General features: G+C 38.0%; 1 protein-coding gene across 6 annotated transcripts in view; it reads right to left on the bottom strand.

Moving 5' to 3' along the window:
- SORCS2 (sortilin related VPS10 domain containing receptor 2) overlaps positions 1 to 21,857 on the bottom strand; it is a 536,289-nt gene that overhangs the window by 78,290 nt on the left and 436,142 nt on the right. For all 6 annotated transcript variants that reach the window (XM_071447415.1, XM_071447414.1, XM_071447413.1 and 3 more), the window contains exons 6-9: positions 19,091 to 19,155; positions 16,517 to 16,635; positions 13,267 to 13,356; positions 3,368 to 3,547 (exon numbers count right to left, since the gene is read on the bottom strand). In XM_071447415.1, coding sequence (XP_071303516.1) covers positions 3,368 to 3,547; positions 13,267 to 13,356; positions 16,517 to 16,635; positions 19,091 to 19,155 — 454 coding nt within the window. The remainder of the gene's footprint in view (positions 1 to 3,367; positions 3,548 to 13,266; positions 13,357 to 16,516; positions 16,636 to 19,090; positions 19,156 to 21,857) is intronic.

The following is a 21,857-nucleotide window of genomic DNA, read 5'->3' on the forward strand; positions in this document are numbered from 1 at the left end:
AAACCAGTGCTGCATCATGATTATTTTTCTTTCTCCTCTCTTTCCCTTTCCCACCCACTCATTTAATGAATATTTAATAATTCCATATAATCATCAAATAGGAGTCAGGCTAAAATTTTTCTCCATTGCCACTCCCATCTCTAATCTAACCAAGCTCTAGGGTAACTTCTCCTCTCTAGAAAATGGGACATAAGTGTTTGGATCTATCAAGCACTGAAAGGTTATGAAAACATTTCTTCCAGTATCTCAGTTAACTTCTCTCACTGCTGTTTTAAAAGATAAAAGCCAACCAGCACTTCACAGCATTTGCACTTTGAATGAAAGGCATAAACCCTGCTTGAAATAATAAATAGGTTTCAGGCATCTATCTTCAGAGCAAGTTCAGAAATATCATGTTTGGAGTGGTGCATTAATCTAAAACCCAATAACTAACACAAAATTATGGTGTGTAAAAAATGGCATCTTTAAAACATCCCACCCCTGCTGTAGCATTTTCCATTTCATTTGTCCTGTGGCCTATACAAATACACACCTGACTTTGTAAATACTGGAAATGAAGTGTGTCTAATCTATCTCCTGGCTGTGATGCCAAGGCACCCAAATTCTTCTGTACATTCTATTCCTTGACTTAGTTCCCTAATCTAAAATTGCAAGATAAGTATCTTTCTATCAAGAAAGGAAAAGATTCACATTAATAGTAAGTTTCTATGGAAAAGAAGACATTTCAACATTGTGCAGTGCTCAGTTACTGTGATGAACAGCCCAGGACAGCTGTACAGGAGGAAATTCAAAGCACCTTTCTGCTGATTTTTTTTGGACTTTGAGCTTAGTTCTCAGAGTGCCTATTTTCTTAAACAGTTCAGGGGATAGTTGTTCCCCAGTACTCTTAGAAAAGCACTTTGTACCTAATAAAATTGTTTTCTGAGACTTTCTGCTGTGACTTGTTAATTGCTCCTTGTTACATTTCTGATATTTCACCCCAACAATATTCTGTTTTGTTGGTAGCAAGAAGCACAGTTCAGATGTCCCACAGTCTTTTATAGCAGCAGTTACTGAAATGTAGAAATTACTGCTATATCATATATGTTTGTGACTAAAATTTAAATATATACAATTTGTTGTTTGGGGGAAAAAGGCATGAAGAAAGTGTACTGCAACTCATGTAGCTCTTATCTACAGAAGGAGTCACAGCAGGAACCAATGCAGAGGTATTGCCTTAGTATGCCCATTCTGCAAATATGTTTATGTCAAATTTGTGACTCCTTCACACTGGCAGCACTAGATACAATTTCAAAAACATGCTCCTTGAAATTGTCACATAATTCAAGGGCATGGTCCTTTTGGACAGTCATTTAGTGCTTAATTTTTTTTTCTTCTCTTCTTTAAACAATTATTTGTAAATTGTTCCCTTTTACGTGTGCAACATGAGAAGAAATATGGTGCAAACAAAAGATACAGCATAGAAAAGAAAATTAATACAGACAGGCAGATACCTATTAAAAATTTTATGGCTGATGTACAAGCAAAAGATTAAGTGCAGTCAAAAGATAACAAAGATGAACAGTACAAATTGTAAGGAGAATTACATACTGGCAGAAAGAGAAGCTTTCCACCACTGAAGATTGTCTCTGTGCTGCACTGAACGTTCCCCTACCCAACATGGGACACTTGCATTAAAATGCCCGAAAGAGAAAACCCAGATTAGAATAAAAAAAATCCCATCCTCAAGGGCTGCAATATGTGTTTTATTTATTAGCAATTTTATACTGAGTAAACAACCCACACATTATGAGCACTTGATCCCATTCTAGTAAACAAGATGAGCACTAATTATTTATCATGCAAGCTATCTAGAAGCCATCAGCACTCTCCTATAAAGCAACTCAGTTTCAAAAATAGCTTAAAAGAATTGAATTGTATGGCTCCACGTGTATAGTCCTTATCATGTGTACATTTTCTTCTTAATGTAACCCTACAAATTGATCCAGCACACAATAAACTACAATTGCATTATCTAATATGCCCTCGGCAACATTGGGGAAATTATTAAACAATCAGTGTAACTGAATTAAGTTAATAATTCTTGTAGACAAAAGGATAGCCAGGGGTAGCATCTCTGTACGACTTATCTGAAATTACATGCTACAGGTGATGCAAGGAGTAGAGATTGCACCTGACTGCCTTTTAGCTTTGCCTGGTCACAGGGGTGCCCAAGAGTAAAACGCTGCAAATTAATGCTATCGATAAATCACCCAGTGGGAACGTGGCTACACACAATGTGTAGCTTCACTCATTAGGAAGCCTCATTTCTAAAAAGGTAGAGTCTAGAGAATAATCACTGGTAATGAGAGACCTTTTTGTTTTACCACAGCCATTTAGAAAGAAAAAGCTAAAGAAAGATGGAGGAGATAAGGAGGAAGAAAACACTATCATTTTCCTGCACCAAGAGTCTAATTACAGCCATTTAACAGTTCTGTCATTGTGTGCCTTGTATCCAGAATTACTACAAACCTTTGCCAAAGAAGTCTGGTGCACCTTTAAAATTTTTGTTTTTGTTTTTGTTTTTGTTTTTGTTTTTTAAATTAACACCAGGCAAATTACATATAATGGGACAAACTGAGTCAGACCAAAGCCAGTTTAATGCTCTGATACTGGCCAGAAAGAACAGAACTAGAGCAAATGTTACATTGAAATTCATTATTCTGAAATTCCATTCCCTAAACAGGAATGGAATTGATAACAGCCTCTGATTCTCTTCCAAAACACTATAGTCTTTTATTTTGCCAAGTGAGCTGATGTTAAAATACAAGATAAATTTGTTTACAGCTGAGTTGGTCTCACAGAAAATGCTGTTGGCACACACATGTACTGAAAGCAAGTGAATTTGCTGCCCAATATCTAATTTTGTTGGCTCTTAGCCTTTCAGAGCTCACACAACCTAGCACAAGGCTTGCAGGATTACTACTTAAAACCCTACTGGCTAAAAGATGTCCTGCTCTTAAGCCAGGAAAAGCACCAGTGAGTCACCTAGAAGAAAAAAACTGTACATAGACAGCTGCATAACTTCTTACTTCAATAATAAATTGTGTTGCCAGATTCACTTTTCAATATCTTAAAAAGAACTCAGTTTTGGATTTGCATATCCATAGAACCCCATCACAAGAATCTAGTTAGAGTATACACAACACATTAGTAGGGCAGGAGGGAAACATGTAAGTAGTAACAATGGGCTACAAATAAGAAATCCTAGACTTTCTATTTAAATATAACTGTGAAAATACATTACTTAAAATTAATTCTACTCATAATAAATAAAAAAAAAAATCCTCCCCACAGACTACACATAATGGGAAATGTAAAGATGTACCTCCAGAATATCTATCAGGACATTCTCTTCTGGCTGCTTCGTGCTCCGGACATTCTCCAGCAAGATGGAGTAGTAAACACCTTGTGGGTCAGACTGGTACAGGTTGTATGTGTCTGTCTGGTACCACTCCTGTACAGCCACAAACACCTGGTTTTCATCTGTACTGATTATCTGTAAATCCTGTAGGAAAATAAGGTACAAAATGACTAATTTTTTACATAATTTCTATTGTACAAACAGTGAGTTGGTCAGGAGTGTTTAATACTGGGGGGGGGGGGAACATCTGAATGTTTAAAAACAATAACCTCCCAAAATAATACTAATCAGCATGCCTATCCCAGTGCTCCAAAGTGGTTCCTCACTGCCTTCTGACTGCAGTGCAAACCACCTTAGTGAAGGAAAAAATCTTGAATGTACAATATCTGTACTCTGCTTTGACTTCAGCAGGAAATGATTTCTTGAAAGGAAAAATAGTGAAAGGAAAAAAATCCCAAGTGACAGACTTTTTAAAATCTGGATAAGAGTCAATGGAAGAATGAAACAACATTAACAAAGCTAATCTAAAAAAATAATCTTCAAGTAATAGAGAAATGAAAATTAGGTAAAAAAATAGCATATCACAAAGAGGATCAGATACATTGTACAGCACTTCACATGGGATATAGCACTTATCATGCACCCAGCTCATGTGCATTGTAGTAGATTACATTAATTTGTCTATCTATGTCTACACAACCACTTAAATATTCAACAGTAATAAAAGGAGAGTCAACATTCTGCAATCATTTCCCAAGAATTTCAGGCATGGATATTGCTACAGCTTGCTTTCAGTTTTCCCAGCTTCTTCACTCCAAATATCTCAGACAAAAAAAAAATGCACAGCTGGGGAAAATAATTTAACACTAATATCAAACAGAAGAAATAAATCAGGAAGTAGCAACATTGAACTAAGCTTAGGAAAGAGAATAAAGGGACATGACTTGGCAACATGATTTGGGAGCACAAAGGCAGATGTTGGGGCTATGTAAGAAATGACATAAAGTCACAGAGACTGGAAGCTTGTCAACTCTTGATGACCTTGGAACTTAACTGGGATATTGCATTCAGTTCTGGTCACCTTATTATTGAAAAAGTTTAAGGCAATGGAGTGAATATTAAATAGTTACCAGAATGTCAAGACAATATCAATTTAGAATGAATTGGCTTAAAAAAAAAAAATCAAGAAAAAAACTTTGTAGAACTCAAGGAGACAGACCAGTTTCAGAAGAATCCAGTTAAGACTGAAGAAAGAGTGAGGAACAGAGGAACACTGAGTACTCAGCAAAGCATGGCAGTCACACTGTAGGCAATGCACAGTGACTGAGACACTTAGATTAAAAAAAGGCATGTATAGAAGTAAAATAATGCAAAGGAAAGATTTTTAATATGAACAGAGGAGGGTTATTAAATACTAATAGTTTAGTTATAGTTTAGTTAAATTTAAAGTATTTTTGCATATGTGACACATCTCAACACAAAGGAATCTAAGTGAAGTTTCCTATCAACGACAGCTCAATGCTGTTTCCAAAGACTCTCATTTGAACTTTGTAGTAAAGTAGATTTTTGTTTAGCATCCCAGGAATAGCTCTTTTTTTTTTTTTTGTTTTTTTTGGTACTGAACAATTACTCCAAAGCAGAGTCTGCCAGAAATGCCAGCAAAACACAGCAACTGATCACAACAGGTTCTTTTAAAAGTCTCTTTAATGTATAGAATGTTTCATTTCCTGCCTAGAACCAGGGCAACATGAGGATTGGTAGCCCACATGGAAAGTTCTCATGGCTATCTGAAAATAAGGATGGAAACGAAGCAGAGTCAAAAAGAATAAAGAAACTATTTTTTAATGTGAAAACCTCTAGAAAACCCCTAATCTTCCACGAAGCCAGGAGCTTTCTGCAAAATTAACGACTACATTATTACAATAAAACATTCACACAGTGCCACAGAAATGCAAACCCCCAGGGAATGTAGGCAAGGCACCTTCCCTGCCCCAATGCTGTCCCACTCCATGCTTTCCCTGGTGAGGTGGCAGGGGTTGCCTGGGTGGCCCTTGGTGGCAGAGGTAAGAGCTGGGGATGGGCTCAGATCTGGGTCTCCCATCCCAGGCTGGGGTAGGAGCAGCTGAGCCATCAGAAGCAACACACAAAGAGCCAAAATGTGCAGTGCACAAGGACAGGGAGATTAATTTGGGGCAGACTGTGGGGGTCATGTGAGGGAAAGAGAGGTTGGATGCAAACTTTTACTCAGCAAATCAGAATTCACTTTGCTCTTGGCAGTGGCTGCTCGTAATAAAGATGTTTGTCCTCTCAGGCTGCTGGTTGGCAACTTTGCTGAGGCAAGAGTTTAACAGATCCTGGTCTTAGCAAGTGAAATTACCCTTGCACTGCCTTGAACTTTGTTCCTTCCTTTCAGATTTCCAGCTCAGCCTTACAGCTATTTTCCTTTCAGAATGATTTCTTTTCCCTCAAGAAACAAAGCAGTCTTTCAGTTATACTACCTTGCAACAATCCTGTGCAGCATTTCCTGCTTTCTGATACAATCTTTTGGGAAAAGTAATTGACAATGTGAGGAAAACTGCAAATTTCATGCCCAATTCTTCAACTTATCTTTCAAAATCCCAGTTAACACAAACTGCTGAAAATCTAGTTAAAACAAAGCCAAATGGCCATGTCACTTTTCTACTATTCCTATACTGAAAGGTGAATTTAAAAAGAAGGAATTAACTGGCAAATACAGGGGATGGATTCCATTCCTTCATCCCAGCTACCCCCACTGCTCAAGAGGTGAGAAGCACATGGACAGGGGACATCAGCAAACAGTGCTAGGCAGTACCTACTGTCTGTCACCTAAGAGTTAACCAGAAAGGATGTCCGAGGGAAAAAAAATCTTGATGGAGAGAATGCACGTTTTTACTGCTTTATCTAATTCATGGACACAGTTACAACCTTAGGCTGTAACCTCAGCAGATCCTACAAGGAAAGCATTTATTCTTTTATGATTTCACGCTTGGACTACGGCAATTGCCTTGTGCTGGACCTGCTGCCTTCTCTCTCTTCATTCTGCAAGCTACTCAAAGTGCCACTGATCACCACATTTTTCTGTAATTATGCTATTCACACACAATTTATTCAAATTAATTTATAAAGACCTTCTTCACTGATGTTAGAGATCTTCAGGGTTTGGAACATTCCTTATTGTCTCTATTCAGATTTTTGTTATCTCCAGGCTGCATTTTCATACACATTCACTATTTAAGATCTTGTGATTTTCTTTCACTTCCATGCTGAAATGAGAACCCATGGCCTTCCAGAAGACCCAAGGCAGAACCTTCTCCCAGATTTGCCATAGCAACCATGCTGTTTCCTCTGTGGTATGTTCATTTCTCCATGGGCATCCCTTCTCTTATCTCTGCTACTTTACTTTTGGCCTCTCAAGTCTGCTATGCCTCCTCTGCTCTCTCTCTTACTGACCCACGTATCCATGCTCTTGCTATTTTGACTTTCCTCTTTATCTCTTTGTTTTTGCAAAGCTCACCAATGTCAGCTGGTATCAGCCACAGTCTGTAATTCCCAAATACCAGTATTCTCCTTCTTAGGTTGTAAGCTTTTGCACAGTTCTGAGGTTCTATGAGCTGCATTGCCCAAAACTTCTTGTTGTTTTGTTTTGTTTTTTTTTTAAACCTCTAAGCCCCCATGAGATTTCTCTGTTTTGTTTACTAAGGTGCTTCTTGTGCACTCTATTTTGTACAATTCCTTTGTCACAATTTTTCCTTCATCATTCTCTCTTCACTGGGACATGTTATACCACACTAAGCACAGAAATCTGTATATTTATCAGTAAAAATCTGTGAAACTATTCATAGGTCCAAAGCAGTGAACCAGCCCATGGAATTAGAATTAAGGACAGCTGGAGATGTATTGAATCAGAATTACTTTTTCTACAAAAAATGCTAAACAAATCCTGATCAAAGACTTCATATTAAAATTTGGCATGATTAAGTTAGGCATCCAGTGACAGGTCATGTCACTCCTGCTCTCTCAGGGACTTGTAAGCTGCTATGTTTGTACTACATCAATAGCAGAGAACATAATTAACAAACAAATAACACAAAGAGAGTTTCAAAGTGATACCCAAAATAATTAGGCATTTGCAGAAGGCCAACTTGTTCCAAAAGATGAGCATCACTTCAAAGAAACTCCATATCACATGGAACAGACACAGTCTGTTAAATCAGTGAGTCTGAGGGTGTACACAAGGCATTGAAAGAACTGGGCATGTTCAGCCATGACCTGGAGCACAGGCATCCAAGAACTCCTCCATCAAGTATACAGACACAATCAAATATTTCTTCTTGAAAACACTGCTTAAAAATTATTTCTTTACTTCTAACACAGAGATGCCAACAGTCTTTCCATAATTAATTACCTGTTTTTAATGTAGTCAAGTCTGTTATCAGATAAAGCTGAATGAACATGCAATCAAAAGTTGGTCCAAAAAGCCTAAACAGAGCTGGATGTGGGGCAGTTGGGGATAGCAGGAAAGAAGGGAAGAGGTTTAAAGGAGGAAGGGAAGGGCAATAAGTTGTCTTCATTGTATACAGACACATACCATCTACATTCAGTAACTGACCAGCCTATAAGTTTGCAAATACTTTACAGAATTTTATATTCAAGAAATGTTCAGTATGGTTTATCATATTACTAACTGTGATAAGAAACTCTATGACACAAATAAGTACAATTACAGCCTGAAGACAGAAGGCTACAAAAGATGACAAGATTGTACAGCCCACTAGTGCTCCTTTGTCTACAATGTGCTGATAACATAGGAAGTATCATTCAAAATTCTTGGGGGTTTAAATCTTACAATTTATGGTCATGCCAGAATTCTGCCCCTTTGCAATCCTTTGATGCTGTGGTTGAGCAAAATGTTAACATGAAATAAGCAATGTATTAAACAGAGAATGGTGAGGAGTAAATGTATCAGTAGTGGAACAGATGTAAGGACTCAAGGCTCTGCAGTCTCAGTCTTGACCTCCAGATGTACCACATTTATACTCCTGTAATCTCTCAAGCACAGTCAAGGTAACTGGATGGCACATATCCCAAAGATAATCCTCCTAATCTTCCTTGCATGGCTGAGTAAAAAAGTTCATGGAGAGAAATCAATAAGTTGCACAGTGAAGAAAAGAACAGTTCCTTGAATCCTCCTCAGATGGATTTGTACACCCAGCAAGTCAGACAACTGCTATAGCTCAGGTTCACTGGCTGCTGTGGTGACACTGCCTGGGAAAGGAATATTTCCTCTGCAGCAAATGCCACTGCCACCTGCATTCCCACTCTTTCCCTTTTCTTCTTTGCTCAACAGCTATTCCAGTGGAGTTCCAGAAGAATGGAGCTGCCACTAAAAACTGCTCTTCTGCCTGGTACAGGGGAACAACCTCACCCAAAGCTTCCCAGGGTGGTGAGTGGCAGAGGTGGCAAAGGGGCTTCCCAAGTGGAACAAAAATTACTGGGAGACTAAGAGCCTTGCAAATGAGCTGTCATAGACTCAGTAGTTTGCAATCCAACCATCTGGCAGCCAAATCCTTAGAGAACATCACACAAAAGGGTTGCAGGAATCTTCTACCATTTCTGCTGTTAATGGATAGACCCACTGAAGGATTGTCTTAGATCTATTATTGAATGACACAGACAATTTCAGAAGTCTATGCTTAAAACAGTGATGAGTATTCAGACTGAAGCCAAGAAGAGGTGGGCATGCTTTGAGGTGACCAGGTGAAAATCAAACCAAAAAAATACATGGATCTGATAGAAGGCATCTATAGGAGATTTGTATTGCCATGAATAAAGTACAGACTTCAACCTATTTCTGAGGCAATTGGATTTTTTTCTTCTTTTGTTTTTGTTTGTTCTTACCCTATACTTCTATTTTTCCTGGTTACCTGAAAAATTTTACATTATTGCTTATTTCACAAGATAGAAAATAGATACAGAGATTGAAAAAGATAAAAGAAGCTTTTCCCACACCATATATTTTCAGAACTAAACTTTCTGAATTGCAGCAGGATACAACAAACAATAGAGCTCTTGCATCATTAAGATTTTGTAGGAGGCATGAATGAATGCAGAATCAATCAATGCCTTGTATCAGTTCTTAAAGGGAGATCATTATCAATAGGATTTATTTAAGAGAGACGGGAAGAGGACTCAGAATAATTAAATTATTCCAAATTCCAATAGTAAAATTGCCATAATTTGTAGCAGTTTCCTTGGCTTGGTCAAAAATTTTGTTAACAATGTTTTTTCCTTAAACTCTCAGAATGAACTAGTTCCCAGTTTTAGTGTTACCCACATCAGAGCATGACTCAAATACCTGCACAAGGACCAGCCCCAATGTACTGCTCCTCTCTCTCCCTCTTCAAATTGCACTTCTCAAGGAGAGGGCAATCAGGGCTGGTGCTGACAGTCGGGATGGGGCTTTAGCCTGTGCCTCTGGGCAGACTTGCCCTCCCAGCTGTGGCAGCTGAACCTCCTCTGCTCCAGGCTGAACACAGCCCAGGGGGGATTGCTGGATCCCCTGGGACCCTCCTAACCAGCCAAGCTGACCCACAAATGCTGTCCTGCTGCTCTTGCCTTGACTTTGGTATTCACTTCCCACGAGTTCCTAACTTGTGATCTAGTTTTAGCAGCACAGAACAAGCAGTCTTGGTACAATGGAATACAGTATAGAAACCAGCTCAATTTTAAAACAACAGTTTGAAAACAGTAGTTTGAAAATTCCTCTTCTGTTTTGGGGAGCATACAAGCAACCTTTGATATGGTCCCACCAGCCTTTGCTTCCACCTTTCCTGGCAGCAGCCAGCACTTGTCAAATGCAGGAGACAGCTGTGGGATTCCATGCAATGTCAGTATCAAACACAGTGTTACAAAAAGAAAAAGATCTCTCACCAGCACAGAAGAAAGGTTAAAAAAATTATCTGAATTCTGATGGCCCCCAATGGCTCTGCTGTCTGTACACACACAGAGCAATGATGTGTTACAAAAAGGTGATCTCAGAGGCACTGTGGAGCTGGAGCCCAGAAACTTAACAGAGGTAAAGCTTGGCTGGAAGCTGCTTTTAGCAGCCTCTCATTCACAAGTAAGGAGGACTGTAAATATGAACAAAGACACACTATTATTTTCTAGGTTTATCTTTGGGGATGCATTTGGACAAACACAAACAAAAATACAAATGCAAATAATATAAAAAAAAGATAATAAATTCCTTGCAGATTTCCAACCTTTTTATATTGAAAGGAAAATGAGACATCAAAAACATTTTTTAACTATTCAGTCTGAAACTGCTCATTCTATCTCTTTATGCAAAATCATCATGAAAGGAATCTATGCAGCAAAAGAATAACATCTGAAGAACCCAGCCCAGTTCCCTAAGGCTACAGGTTGCATTTTGGCACAGCTCTCCTGATATTGTTAGACACAACCTTGACCAGTCTAGAGCAAGTTCTGACTTAGCTACAGTTTTCCTTCCCTATTAACAATCATTGCTCAAAAATTCTGTACAGAGACCACTTGGAAAGAGATTTTTTTGACACTTCATTTCATGCTTTCAAGAAAAATGAAATATAGCCTGTTATAGTCATGCTTCATCTCCTGGTTAAGCAAAATCTAATATTAAAACTCTCTGAAACTCAGATCTTTCAAAAGCTATTGGTTTTAATCAATCTTAAAAAACATCCTTTGTAAATTCTTCCATTCTGTTTATCTCCAACCACCATAAAAGAAGCAGCTTCAAAGCCACATGTTCTAAATGCACATTTAATGTGCCAGGATCTTTGCTGATATCCTGTGTCTTTGCAAAGTTCCATGATCCAATTCTACTGCACTTGGATGATTCTCACTGAAATATAGCACTGTAAAAAATTTTAGAGCTGTGTTCATATTTATTTCAGTATGTAAAATTTCTGTTCTAATGTGAAGGTACCAAATCACTTAAAAGAAAATGTCTTAGAAAAGGTTAAAATCTTTCATATTCATAATTATTCTAAATCACTATTCAAAATGTATTTCTGGCTTCCAGGCCCTCTTCCTGCAATTTTCAACTCTGTTTTGTGCAGATACCAAAGAAACGTCTCCTGGCAGTATTGTCAAAATGCTGAAGAGATAATATTTACTTTATTTTTCTTGTTGGGTATTGTCTGAACTAGGAAGAGCACAAAAACATCCCTTTCAAAATGACATAGTCAACCTGTTCCTAGGTAGCAATAGACTCTATCCAAAATGAAACCATTAACTTCTAATTTATTTATTCAGTCAGGCCTGGGGTAATCCACTTAGCAAGGAAAAAAAAAAAAAAAAGAGAAAAATAAACAAAAGCCATATTTTCCAAGGCAAAGAATTGAGCATGCAGCACTATTTCAAACAATCCAGACTCCATATGACAGAAATGCCAGGGAATTGTGGCTGACACTTTATGAATGTGTCAGAAGCTCCTTGTTTACACTCTGCTTCCCTGCCTTGCTCCTTAATTGCTTATTTGTGTCCCAGTGCAGGGTTCAATGGGCTGCAGTCCCTTGAGGTTTCCATGTTTGGCATATTTTAACCTTCAAAACCTGGATATTCTCCTGCTCTTTTCCTGACTACAGTTTCCCCCAAGAAAGCACAAAGGCTGCCTTGAAGGTCTAAAACCCACAGAAATAACTTTGTGTTACTGTTGGTCTATATATCTGTCTTTGACTACACATTTCTTACACAAGATAGAGACACAGAGAGATAGAGAGATAGATATTTCTGTAGTGTTACTAGGAACATATCCAAGTTTCAGATTTTTGTCCAACTAATACCTGAGAATTTGATCTGAGATTCTGGTAATATGAAGTAATTTAAAATTACTTCAGATCACCATATATACTGGCATAAAAAATCTAAGATGAAAAAAATCTAATATTAGAATGTTTGCTTTATAACAATAACAGCAAAAGGAAATAAATTGTACTCTAATGTCCATCCTTAGATGGGCAATTAATTAAACTAATACAATTCAAGGCATGCAAAGAAAACAAGTTCTCTGCTAAGTAAGTGGCAGAATCACAGAGAATCACATGAAAAAGCAGGAACCTCATGAGACCTCCAGATCAGCCTCCTGCTGGGAGCAGGGAAAACTGTAAGGTCAGAGTTGTTACTGAGGGTTTTATCCAGCTGGATCTCTCTAACTTCCAAGTTATTTTTCTTCAGGACTGCAGAAGCCTTCTAACTGTAAAGTTAGGAAATAGACTGTGTGCAGCACAAAAAATTCAACTGCATCAGTTAGACCATATTTAAATTTCTGTGCTTAACTGCTGATTTACTATGGAAATATAGAAACCCTACCACCAGGAAGATATGGTAGACTGAAGGAGCCTCTCACCAAGTCTTGCAATTTCATTGAGCAGTCAAAGTCAGTACTGGGATTCTTTAATGAAATAGAGAAACACCAAGTAGCTAATTTCTCTTCTATTAGTATTCATGCTTATACCAGACAACACCATGTGGAATTAAAATGTAATTGATTCTTGAAAGAACACTTGCTCTATATCTTTCCATTGCCATTGGGTGTATAGCACTGCCTTATGGAATCAAAGCTCAAAAACTGTTGCAGTAATGACAAATAAGCTGTTATACATTATTCCCCTCTATGGTTTACAAGTACTACATTAATGGAATAAAAAGTAGCATTCAAAATAAAAACAAGGGTTCAAAAGTCCTTACAAGGAGAAACGTTGATCTCAGAATAATGAAGTTTGAAAAAGAGCAGAACAAAACTGGTTTAGGTAGAAAGAGAAGATGACAAATGCAACAAGAGAAAGGAAAGCATGCACACTTACTTTTGGCAATGCATATTTTGGCAACTTCATCTGAACAAAGCCATTTCGACGGTACGACACGTAATACTTGGTCCTGTTTGCTGATGTTGTCTACAGAAAGGAGAAACAGAACTCTGTGACAGCTTATGTGAAATCTAAAGAGCCTGAGATAGAAAACTGCTTTGCATTTAAGCTGTAACTGAAATATGTAGTCATTACTTTTACTGCAGAGTTCCAAAGTACCAAAAGGAATATTCCAAATAAACATCAGTGAAAATTGTCAACTCACAACCTCTCCTGGATTTTCTAATCAAAAATTTAACACCAATGTGCTGGTATATAAATTGGCATAATTCCAACTAAACCTTTGAGCACCACCAGATCATATCAGTAAATAAAACTCAGCCTTTGGCAATATTTCACTTTTTTCACATTGAGCCTCATCTTCTTTTTTTGACTTGGGAAATCCATTTAAAATACTACTCCAATCCCACTATTCTTCTCCTAAATTTTTGTGTTTAAAAAGGGAACAAGATTCAAAAGACAGCCTATCCTGAAACATGAAAACTTGACTTGGCTTGGTAAAAATAAAGTTGATATATGACAGCAGGTCCACATGCCTGAATATTTTAAAAGTAACAAAGTATTTAATATTGTATGCATTTTTTTTTGTGGTATAAAGAATGTGATGCCTTTAGGAATGTGATTTGTGAAATGATGATGGATCAAACCAAAAACCTCATCATTTGCTTAACTAGTGCTAAATGGCAGTCTTACCCATCTGTCCACGGGCTTTTTTTAAATGCATGTTTTATCATCATTCATTTAAATGACTGGAGATGATGCAAGGCAGAGGAAAATTGGACTTGAAGCACATAGTCATGTCAAGCCTCACTGATATTAAAGGCTGGTCTGTGCTTAAGAACAGTGTTGAAACTTTAATCCTCCTACTGAAATCACCTCTGAAACTGTCTGACTGTCAGTGCAAATTGGGAAAAAAAATGAGTATTAGAAAGTTTCTAATCTTTGTGGACATAGGCATACTAAAGAAATGTGGCTGAGATGGTAAAAATCTCCAAAATAGATTTGGGCCAGTGCAGACCTGCAACACCGTGATTCACATCTGCACAGCTCAGGCAAGATGAACAATGCCAGAGGCAGGGAGACAGTCTCAAACTCTCCTGTCTTGTTGCACAGAGGATTCTGTCCCATCCTCTTTCTGACAGGCATCATTGTGATATCATGAGGAGTCCTTGGTCTGATTATAACTTATATAACTGTACTTTAGTGTAGTGATAAAAGAATTTCCACATAGTTTCAAAAGTATGTGTTTCTCAGATGTGCAGCTGATGTGTGGTTCCACTGGAACAGGTAAATGCTGTCCTGCCTCACAACTCTGGGGTGCTTTGCTTCAGATATGACTACAGGATCCCAGAGTCACCTTCTATCCTCCAGTAATACAGATATGGCTAACTGCAAACCAATTTAGCAATAAGATATACGTTACATATTGTGTTTTACTGCAGAAAAGTCCAAAGGAAAAACACTAGGGATGTTTCCCCTTTATGAGGAACACATGAACACCTCATCTACTGGCACTGACATGTCTCAGATCTAGAGAGACCAAATTACCAAAAGCATCATTGAGGTGCAACTGTCTATTACTTATGTGTATACATTTCCACTTTTTGTGTCTGCTCATGTCTGTCATGAAAGGGAGTAATAGCTCAGGATGCAGTTGTACATGGCATCCAGCAAAGCAAAATGCTTGATGAGGAAGCAGCCAGTGTTTTGCTGAGCACAGCAGTCTGGAAGTTTGCATGGTGAGAAGAAGTTCTCAGCATCTACACACTACGAAATGGATTTTTAGACTGTGCCTGAGGGGAGCCACAGATGATAACACCTTTGAGCAAAATGCATTCCATGAGTGCTAGATCTTATCTGAAAAGGGCTACTTTAGTCCAGAAGTTCTTTCTCAATGCCATTGGGTTTTAGTTTTGGGGGTTTTTTTTGTTATTGTTGTGGGTTTTGGTTTTTTTTTTTTCCTTTTAGCTGGTGCATGGGTTTTTGTTGGGCTTTCTTTAGTTTTTTTTGTTTGGATGGGGTTTTTTTTAGTGTTAATTCTTCTAAGCCATGCAGGTCCTTGAAACCACTATGCCAAACAAGAGGGGAAAAGATCCTTTGTGACCCTGCTAATTTACAGGTCCTTGTGGAAGAAACAGGCTCAAGGGGGGAAAGTTGGAAAGGAGCCAAGCTGATGCACACTGAGGCACTGGTGGGGAGGGGTATCCACTGCCCCAAAATAGCTTTCCTGCAAAAGTCAGTAAATATACAAGCCTTGCAGCAAACAAACCTCATCAAAGTAAGAGAAAAATGATAGCTGAGCACTAAGGAAAGCACAGCAACTTCCCTACTAAAATCTAATAAAACAAAAAGGGCATAACTGCTCCTTGAGAAGTTTGCAGCTCTGAGAGATTCAAACCACAACCAGTGCCAAGCACTTAAAACAATACTTACAAGTGTGCCTGAGCTGTACTGGTGCCACATGGCTGACAAAGTTCCAGCCCATATTTCTGCAGGCAGGTCTTGTAATTTGGGAATGAAACAACCCCAACGTAATTTGGACCACCATGAGCTGTAGACGTTGCGCTTGGGGACACGGTTTAGTGATGGACTTGGCAGTGTTCGGTTTGTGGCTGGACTCGATTTTAAGGGTCTTTTCCAAACTAAATCATCCTATGATTCCATGCTAATTTGCTCCAAGCTCCCCAGCTATGGCCATTTTGCTTCCTAAGCACAGCCATGTTAGCAGTTCTTTCCTGGCAAAATCTCTTCAGAGGAAAATCCACGTGCAAGAGAAGAAGCTGTGCAAATACTCTGTCAGTGGCTGCCCCTGGATGCTCTTCCCAGGGAATGTTTTTGTGTTTTGTCCTGGAAAGGACCTAGAAGAGTTTCTAATCTCAGGAACATAAGGTTTGCATTTCACCTAACACACAAGAGTATTTATAAAAAGTAACACAATCCACTTGAAAATTTTCACATAGTTAAAGTTCAACTTGTTGCACAAACTAAAGATGCTTTTTTTTAAAATTTCTTTTTTGTTTGGAATGATAAAGGAATGCTTTTTACCATGTAAAAAATCATAAATCATCATTCATGAATTCCTCCCTGCTCCTTACAGTGTTGCTGCACTGTTTGGAACTTTATTTTTGAATTCCAAAATAAGCTGTCTCTCCCAAAAATGGCAGAGAAATATGAGGTACATATATACCTGAAGAAATATGTAGTCATCCTGCACAGTCAGGGAATCCCGATCAGTGCTGCCAGCAAATGGGACTGTCATTGTCTTATCAGAACAATTTTGAATCTGGCAAGTGATGTAGCGATAACCTGAGGGAAGAGAGACAGAAACATATGACAGGGCTATCAAGGGAAAAAGAAGCAAGCAGTACTAAATGCTATTCATGTAGGAAAAAGGCTGCCTTTGCCAGGTGAGTTAGTTGTAGAATTATTACATTAAACTCTCCTATAAGACTTTTTCAATCTCCAACATACTGAGAATATATTAACTGCTTACAGCTCAGATCGTTCCCTGGAGGCAGCCTGTTATTATCCAAATTTTGCTGGTCCAGAGAGATTAGGGGTTAGATGAATGAGCCATTCATGGGTGGGGATAATAGAAGGAGCCTCTTTTCTCACTTAACCTATGCACAGAGCCGAATTATTCACTTGGAGATATGGCAGCCTGACACAACATAGCTGAAATCAATAGATCAAGCCCAGTATAAAATTGTGATGAATGAGAAAAGAATCAGGCTCCATTTAATAGACAGCGTGCAGAATTTTAAAGCCTATTTTCAAAGCTCTGTAAGAATGTTCAGACACACTATTAGCACACTATTGGAACTGGTCTGTTGGGGCAGGATTTCTATATTCAGAGTTAATACCTTGCTGCAAAAGCTTAGGCTGATTTACAATCAGAGGAGGCTATGGCCTTTCTCTTCCTCTCCAGTTAGCAAGGACTATCTTCTCTCCCTGGATTCTTAGAACAGCACCACTGCATCTTTGATATAATCTGCTCTTATCAGAGACAGCAGAGCCAACAATCACTATCTTATACCAGCTGTGACTTAAAGACCTTCCCTGGGACTCTTTAAGACCTTCCCTAAGCTCTTGTACAGCTCATCCTTTGTCACAAGCTTCTGAGCACAAAGCAGTTGAGCGACTTGCCCAAGCACAGTGAGGAAAATGTTATTTACACAATCTTGTGCCCAGATCACTGATGCTACTCATGCTCCAGGTACAGTGTGAGAGAGCAAATCATGTATCCCCATGTCCTTAACTAGCTTTGCAGTGTGAGGGGAAATGCATCCCACATTTAATGACTTTTTATTAGAGAAGGACAAACCAGTATACTGGATACAATTATTTGTTTTAAAATCTGGATCTGTTTTAGAGGCAGTTAGAGTCAATCCAAGTTCTCCTGCTTATGTCCAAATCATCACCATGAGGATATTTGGTGCAGCAATGGACCAACTAAAGTCTTGCAGGTGTTCACAGTTCACAACACAAAAATTACAGTTCTTTGTCATATGGATAGTGCAAAGATGCTGTTTCTACTAAAATCAATGGCTATGCTTTTATTGACCCTAATTGCATAAAGCCAGTCCAGGAGATATTTCACGAGAGTTTTTCTTTCTCTGCTATTTCTTAAATAATAAAAAATAAAATAAGAATCCCACAAAAAAAACCCCAACCAACCAACCAACCAACCAAACAAAAAAACCCAAAAAAAACCCCCCAAAAAAACCCAAAAAAAACCAACCAAAAAACCAAAAAACCCCACCAAAACTGAAACAAACAAACAAAAAAAGAACAACCAACCAACCAAAAAAACACCCAATAACTAACCAACCAACAAACCAACCAACCAATCACACTCCCCTCCAAAAAAGCCACCCTAAACCAAAACCAACCAAGTGAAAAAATAAACCAAAAAAACCACCCAAAATCCACCACCAACCAAAATCTCCTTAGCATTCAGTCCCTGAAGAATCATCTTACATTGTCTCTAAAGAAAACATCTGATGGAGCTGTCACCATGTCTCATAAACCTCACTGCTAAAAGATTTAGACTTTTTTTCATTCAGCTTTTAACATGATAACTTTGATTTTTTAATAGGGCTATGATTAAGAAAAGCTATGGGAACAGAGCAAGTCAAACTGTGCATTCTTTATGGCTCACTTTTAGACTGCACAGGAACTTAGATGATCTGATTCAAGGAATTAAATTATCTTTCAGGAGTAGGATAGGTAACAAGAAACTATACAAGCATTTGGAATCATGGTGACTCTTTAAGCACATTCTGACTACTAATCAGCTTTTCCATTTATTTCCCTTTTGAAGTTTCAGAGTATAGTGGATACTGTAAGATGAGGAAATTCTGAGAGATGGTGGCTGCTGCACTAGACCTGACATGTGCAATGATTCACATTAACAGACACTCACCCAGCACTAACACTGCATTGCCAGTTTTATTCGCAAATCAGGAAAAACTGTTCAATGTTCAAATGCCAGGATAAATTGCACTATTAATGGACATTATCAATAGAGCTTAGCATCTTGACATCAATTCCTCTTAAAGTGAAAAACAAGTAGATTTTAAATTACACTATATTTTTATATAACAGGACAGTTTTGCTGAGTACAAATAAACAGAGAAAGAATCTGACTTGCACATTTTCTCTTCTGACTAGTTTTAAAAACAGTCCAAAAAGTACCTGTAAACCAAAGAGAAATAACTACATACTAGTGTATCAATTGATAGCATTTTCATTTGCATACCTCCACTGGGGTCCTGGATTTCCATATGAACTAAATCAAGGTCCCCGTCAACTCCAGCAACAGCCCTGAGAACATAATGTAATCAAGTTATGTAGAGCCAGCTACAGAATAGCAATCATGTGGATGGAAGAAAAGAGAGGATTTCATACCAACCAGCTTTAGAATTCTAGATGGGAATAAAATAAACCCCATTTATAATGTCCTATTACTAACATCTACAAACAACTTATTTTTTCCTACTTTACATTATGCTTTTCTTAAATTTCTTTAGAATCTCTTCTACTAAAAATGCATATAAATAGAATCAATTGAAAAAAAGGAGTAGAAATATACATGAAACTAGGAAAAAACCTTCATAATCATAAATTGATATATACACACACACAGATATGCAGACATTCACATGCACTGGCAAGCACTATAGCATCTTTTTACAATTATGTTTAACATTTGAGACTATAAAGCAGATATAATGCTAAAAAAGAGTTAGATTCCTTTCTTATTAGAAATATCTTAGACTTGACACATGGTTTCCATAACAAATTGATATATCTTTGGTTAGCATAGTCAAGAGAAGAGTACATTCTGCTTTGACAAAGAAAATGAAGAATAATTTTGAGAAAAATATCCTGAGAAGGAAATTCAGTCAGAGTTGATCAAGGTACCATTTAACTTTGTAAAGGTGTAATGGGAATACAGGATGATTTTCTCCCAATATCTCTCATGTCAAATATGCTCAGCCAAAAGATGAGTTTGCTGCCCTCAGGGCTTCCATCCTGGCAATGGCAGCCCCAACTGTGCTTTTTTCTGGCCCTTCTATTGCCATCAGTCAGGCAGGTTCTGCAGAGACAGCTCTGGGCTGGCACTGGGGCTGTCACAACGTGGAGCAGCATCCAGCCCCACTCCCACAGACACATCACTTTTCTCAAGGCCCTTCACTGGCAGGGCAAGAGTCATCGAGGCAGAAAATGTGAGCTGAAGACATGCAAAGGAGATCCACTGAGTGATAAAGGGCAGCTGGATGCAGATATTAAAAAGGTCCATTAAGATACTTAAGAGAAGATTATCATTTTGATACAATTATTAACAATCAAATGCCATAAAGCTAGACTTTGTCTGAAATTACATCATTGTTTAATGGTTTTAGTAGCAGTGATTTATGAGGAGTGGTTAAAACTCAGACTCAGTAATTGCTGGCTCCTCAGGAACACAGGCCAGGGGGAAGAAACTGGCCACTGCTGCATAACAACCAGAAATAATCACATTTGCTGTTTTTCCCTATAAGATAAATGATCAGTCCAAAGGAGGAAAGGGAGGGGGAGACATGAACCCCCTCCAAGCCATAAGATGTCAGAGAAACTTATAGTGGGATTTTCTTTTTAGCAAATGCATGGAAAAATCTTGCATTTATTAAGAATTTGATCTCTCAAACACAAACTCTTTTAGCATTTTGGAGGCAATACATTAGCTTAGAGAAGGTTTTAGAGCCACTGAGGTCTGATGAAAATATAAATGAGCAGAGGGAAGGGATCTGTGAACTTCTGTGTTGTGTGTGCTGTTATCTATGTTTCTAGATAGCCACAATCCAAAATCAAACCTGTTATAACTCTGTAGTCAGCAATTTGAGGGAAGAAAATGTTTGCTGAATATTTTACTTTTAGTGTTGGACCTCAGGCAGCTGAACCAAAGAAACTTTTGGGTTGAATTTTCTAAGCCTGACATGCTAATAAACATCAATAATGCAAAGAAAGTTTTTGGGGACTTCTGAAATGATTTCTTGTATCTATAATTTATCACACATGATTTCATAAGCACAGTTTGAGGTATTTGTCAATATCTTTACCGTCTCATCTTTATTTCAACAGCTCAGAATTACAGTGATCTCACTTCTATCATGCTCCTCCTAACAGTGGCAGCTGACACATATAGATTCAAATCTTGTTTCCAGTGCAATTTTTCAGTGAAAGAAGATGTAACTGATCTAAGGAACACTGAAGAATGAAACTTTCCAACCCAGACTACTTTTTTCCTTTAGACTTTAATAAATTATAATTATTTAATTAATTATAAATTACACAGAATATTTCAAAAATATTATTTGTGTTTTTAATTACTCTAAGTGTACTGATGAACTCTAGCAGCAGACACTATTTACTCAATGAGGATGTTACACCCTCAAAGTCTACTTTTGAATGTCAGCTATGGAGCAGAGTTTCTGAACTCCAAAGTTCCTTTAGCCAGCTTTACAAACACTTAGGAATAGTCCTTTCTTCTTTTATTGAAAAAAGACCAAATCTCTTACAGCTGCTAAGAAAATCTCCAGAAGAGAGTATAACTAATATAGAGAATTTGAAGCTATATCCCTGAAGAATAAACTAATCTCATTTCAGTGGACTCTTCTGCCAACAGTACTTAAAAGATAATACAGTTATTTCACTTGTGCTTAAATCATGAACCAGAGGAAAAGTTGTGTGATGTTCTGCAGGCTAAACACAGAGCAGGGCCCTCTGCTGAGCTTCTGAAAATACCAGGCAGACAAGGTGCATACAGGAACACAAACCTTATGTGGTCCTCTGAAAAGGAAAGCTCAGTTGCATACTTTTTCTTTTTGAGGGAGAAATGTAAGACACAGTCAGGATTTTTTTTTCCAATTTCATTTACAATCTCCCTACTACCACAACATAAGTGCACTGTACTGGTGTGAGCATTGTGTCCACACATCCATTCACAAGGACAATTTATTGTTCCCCAGCTGGCTTTAGGACAG

This window comes from Agelaius tricolor, unplaced genomic scaffold (assembly GCF_023055355.1).
Source record: "Agelaius tricolor isolate 1412-34295 unplaced genomic scaffold, bAgeTri1.0.p SCAF_24, whole genome shotgun sequence".
NCBI lineage: Eukaryota > Metazoa > Chordata > Aves > Passeriformes > Icteridae > Agelaius > Agelaius tricolor.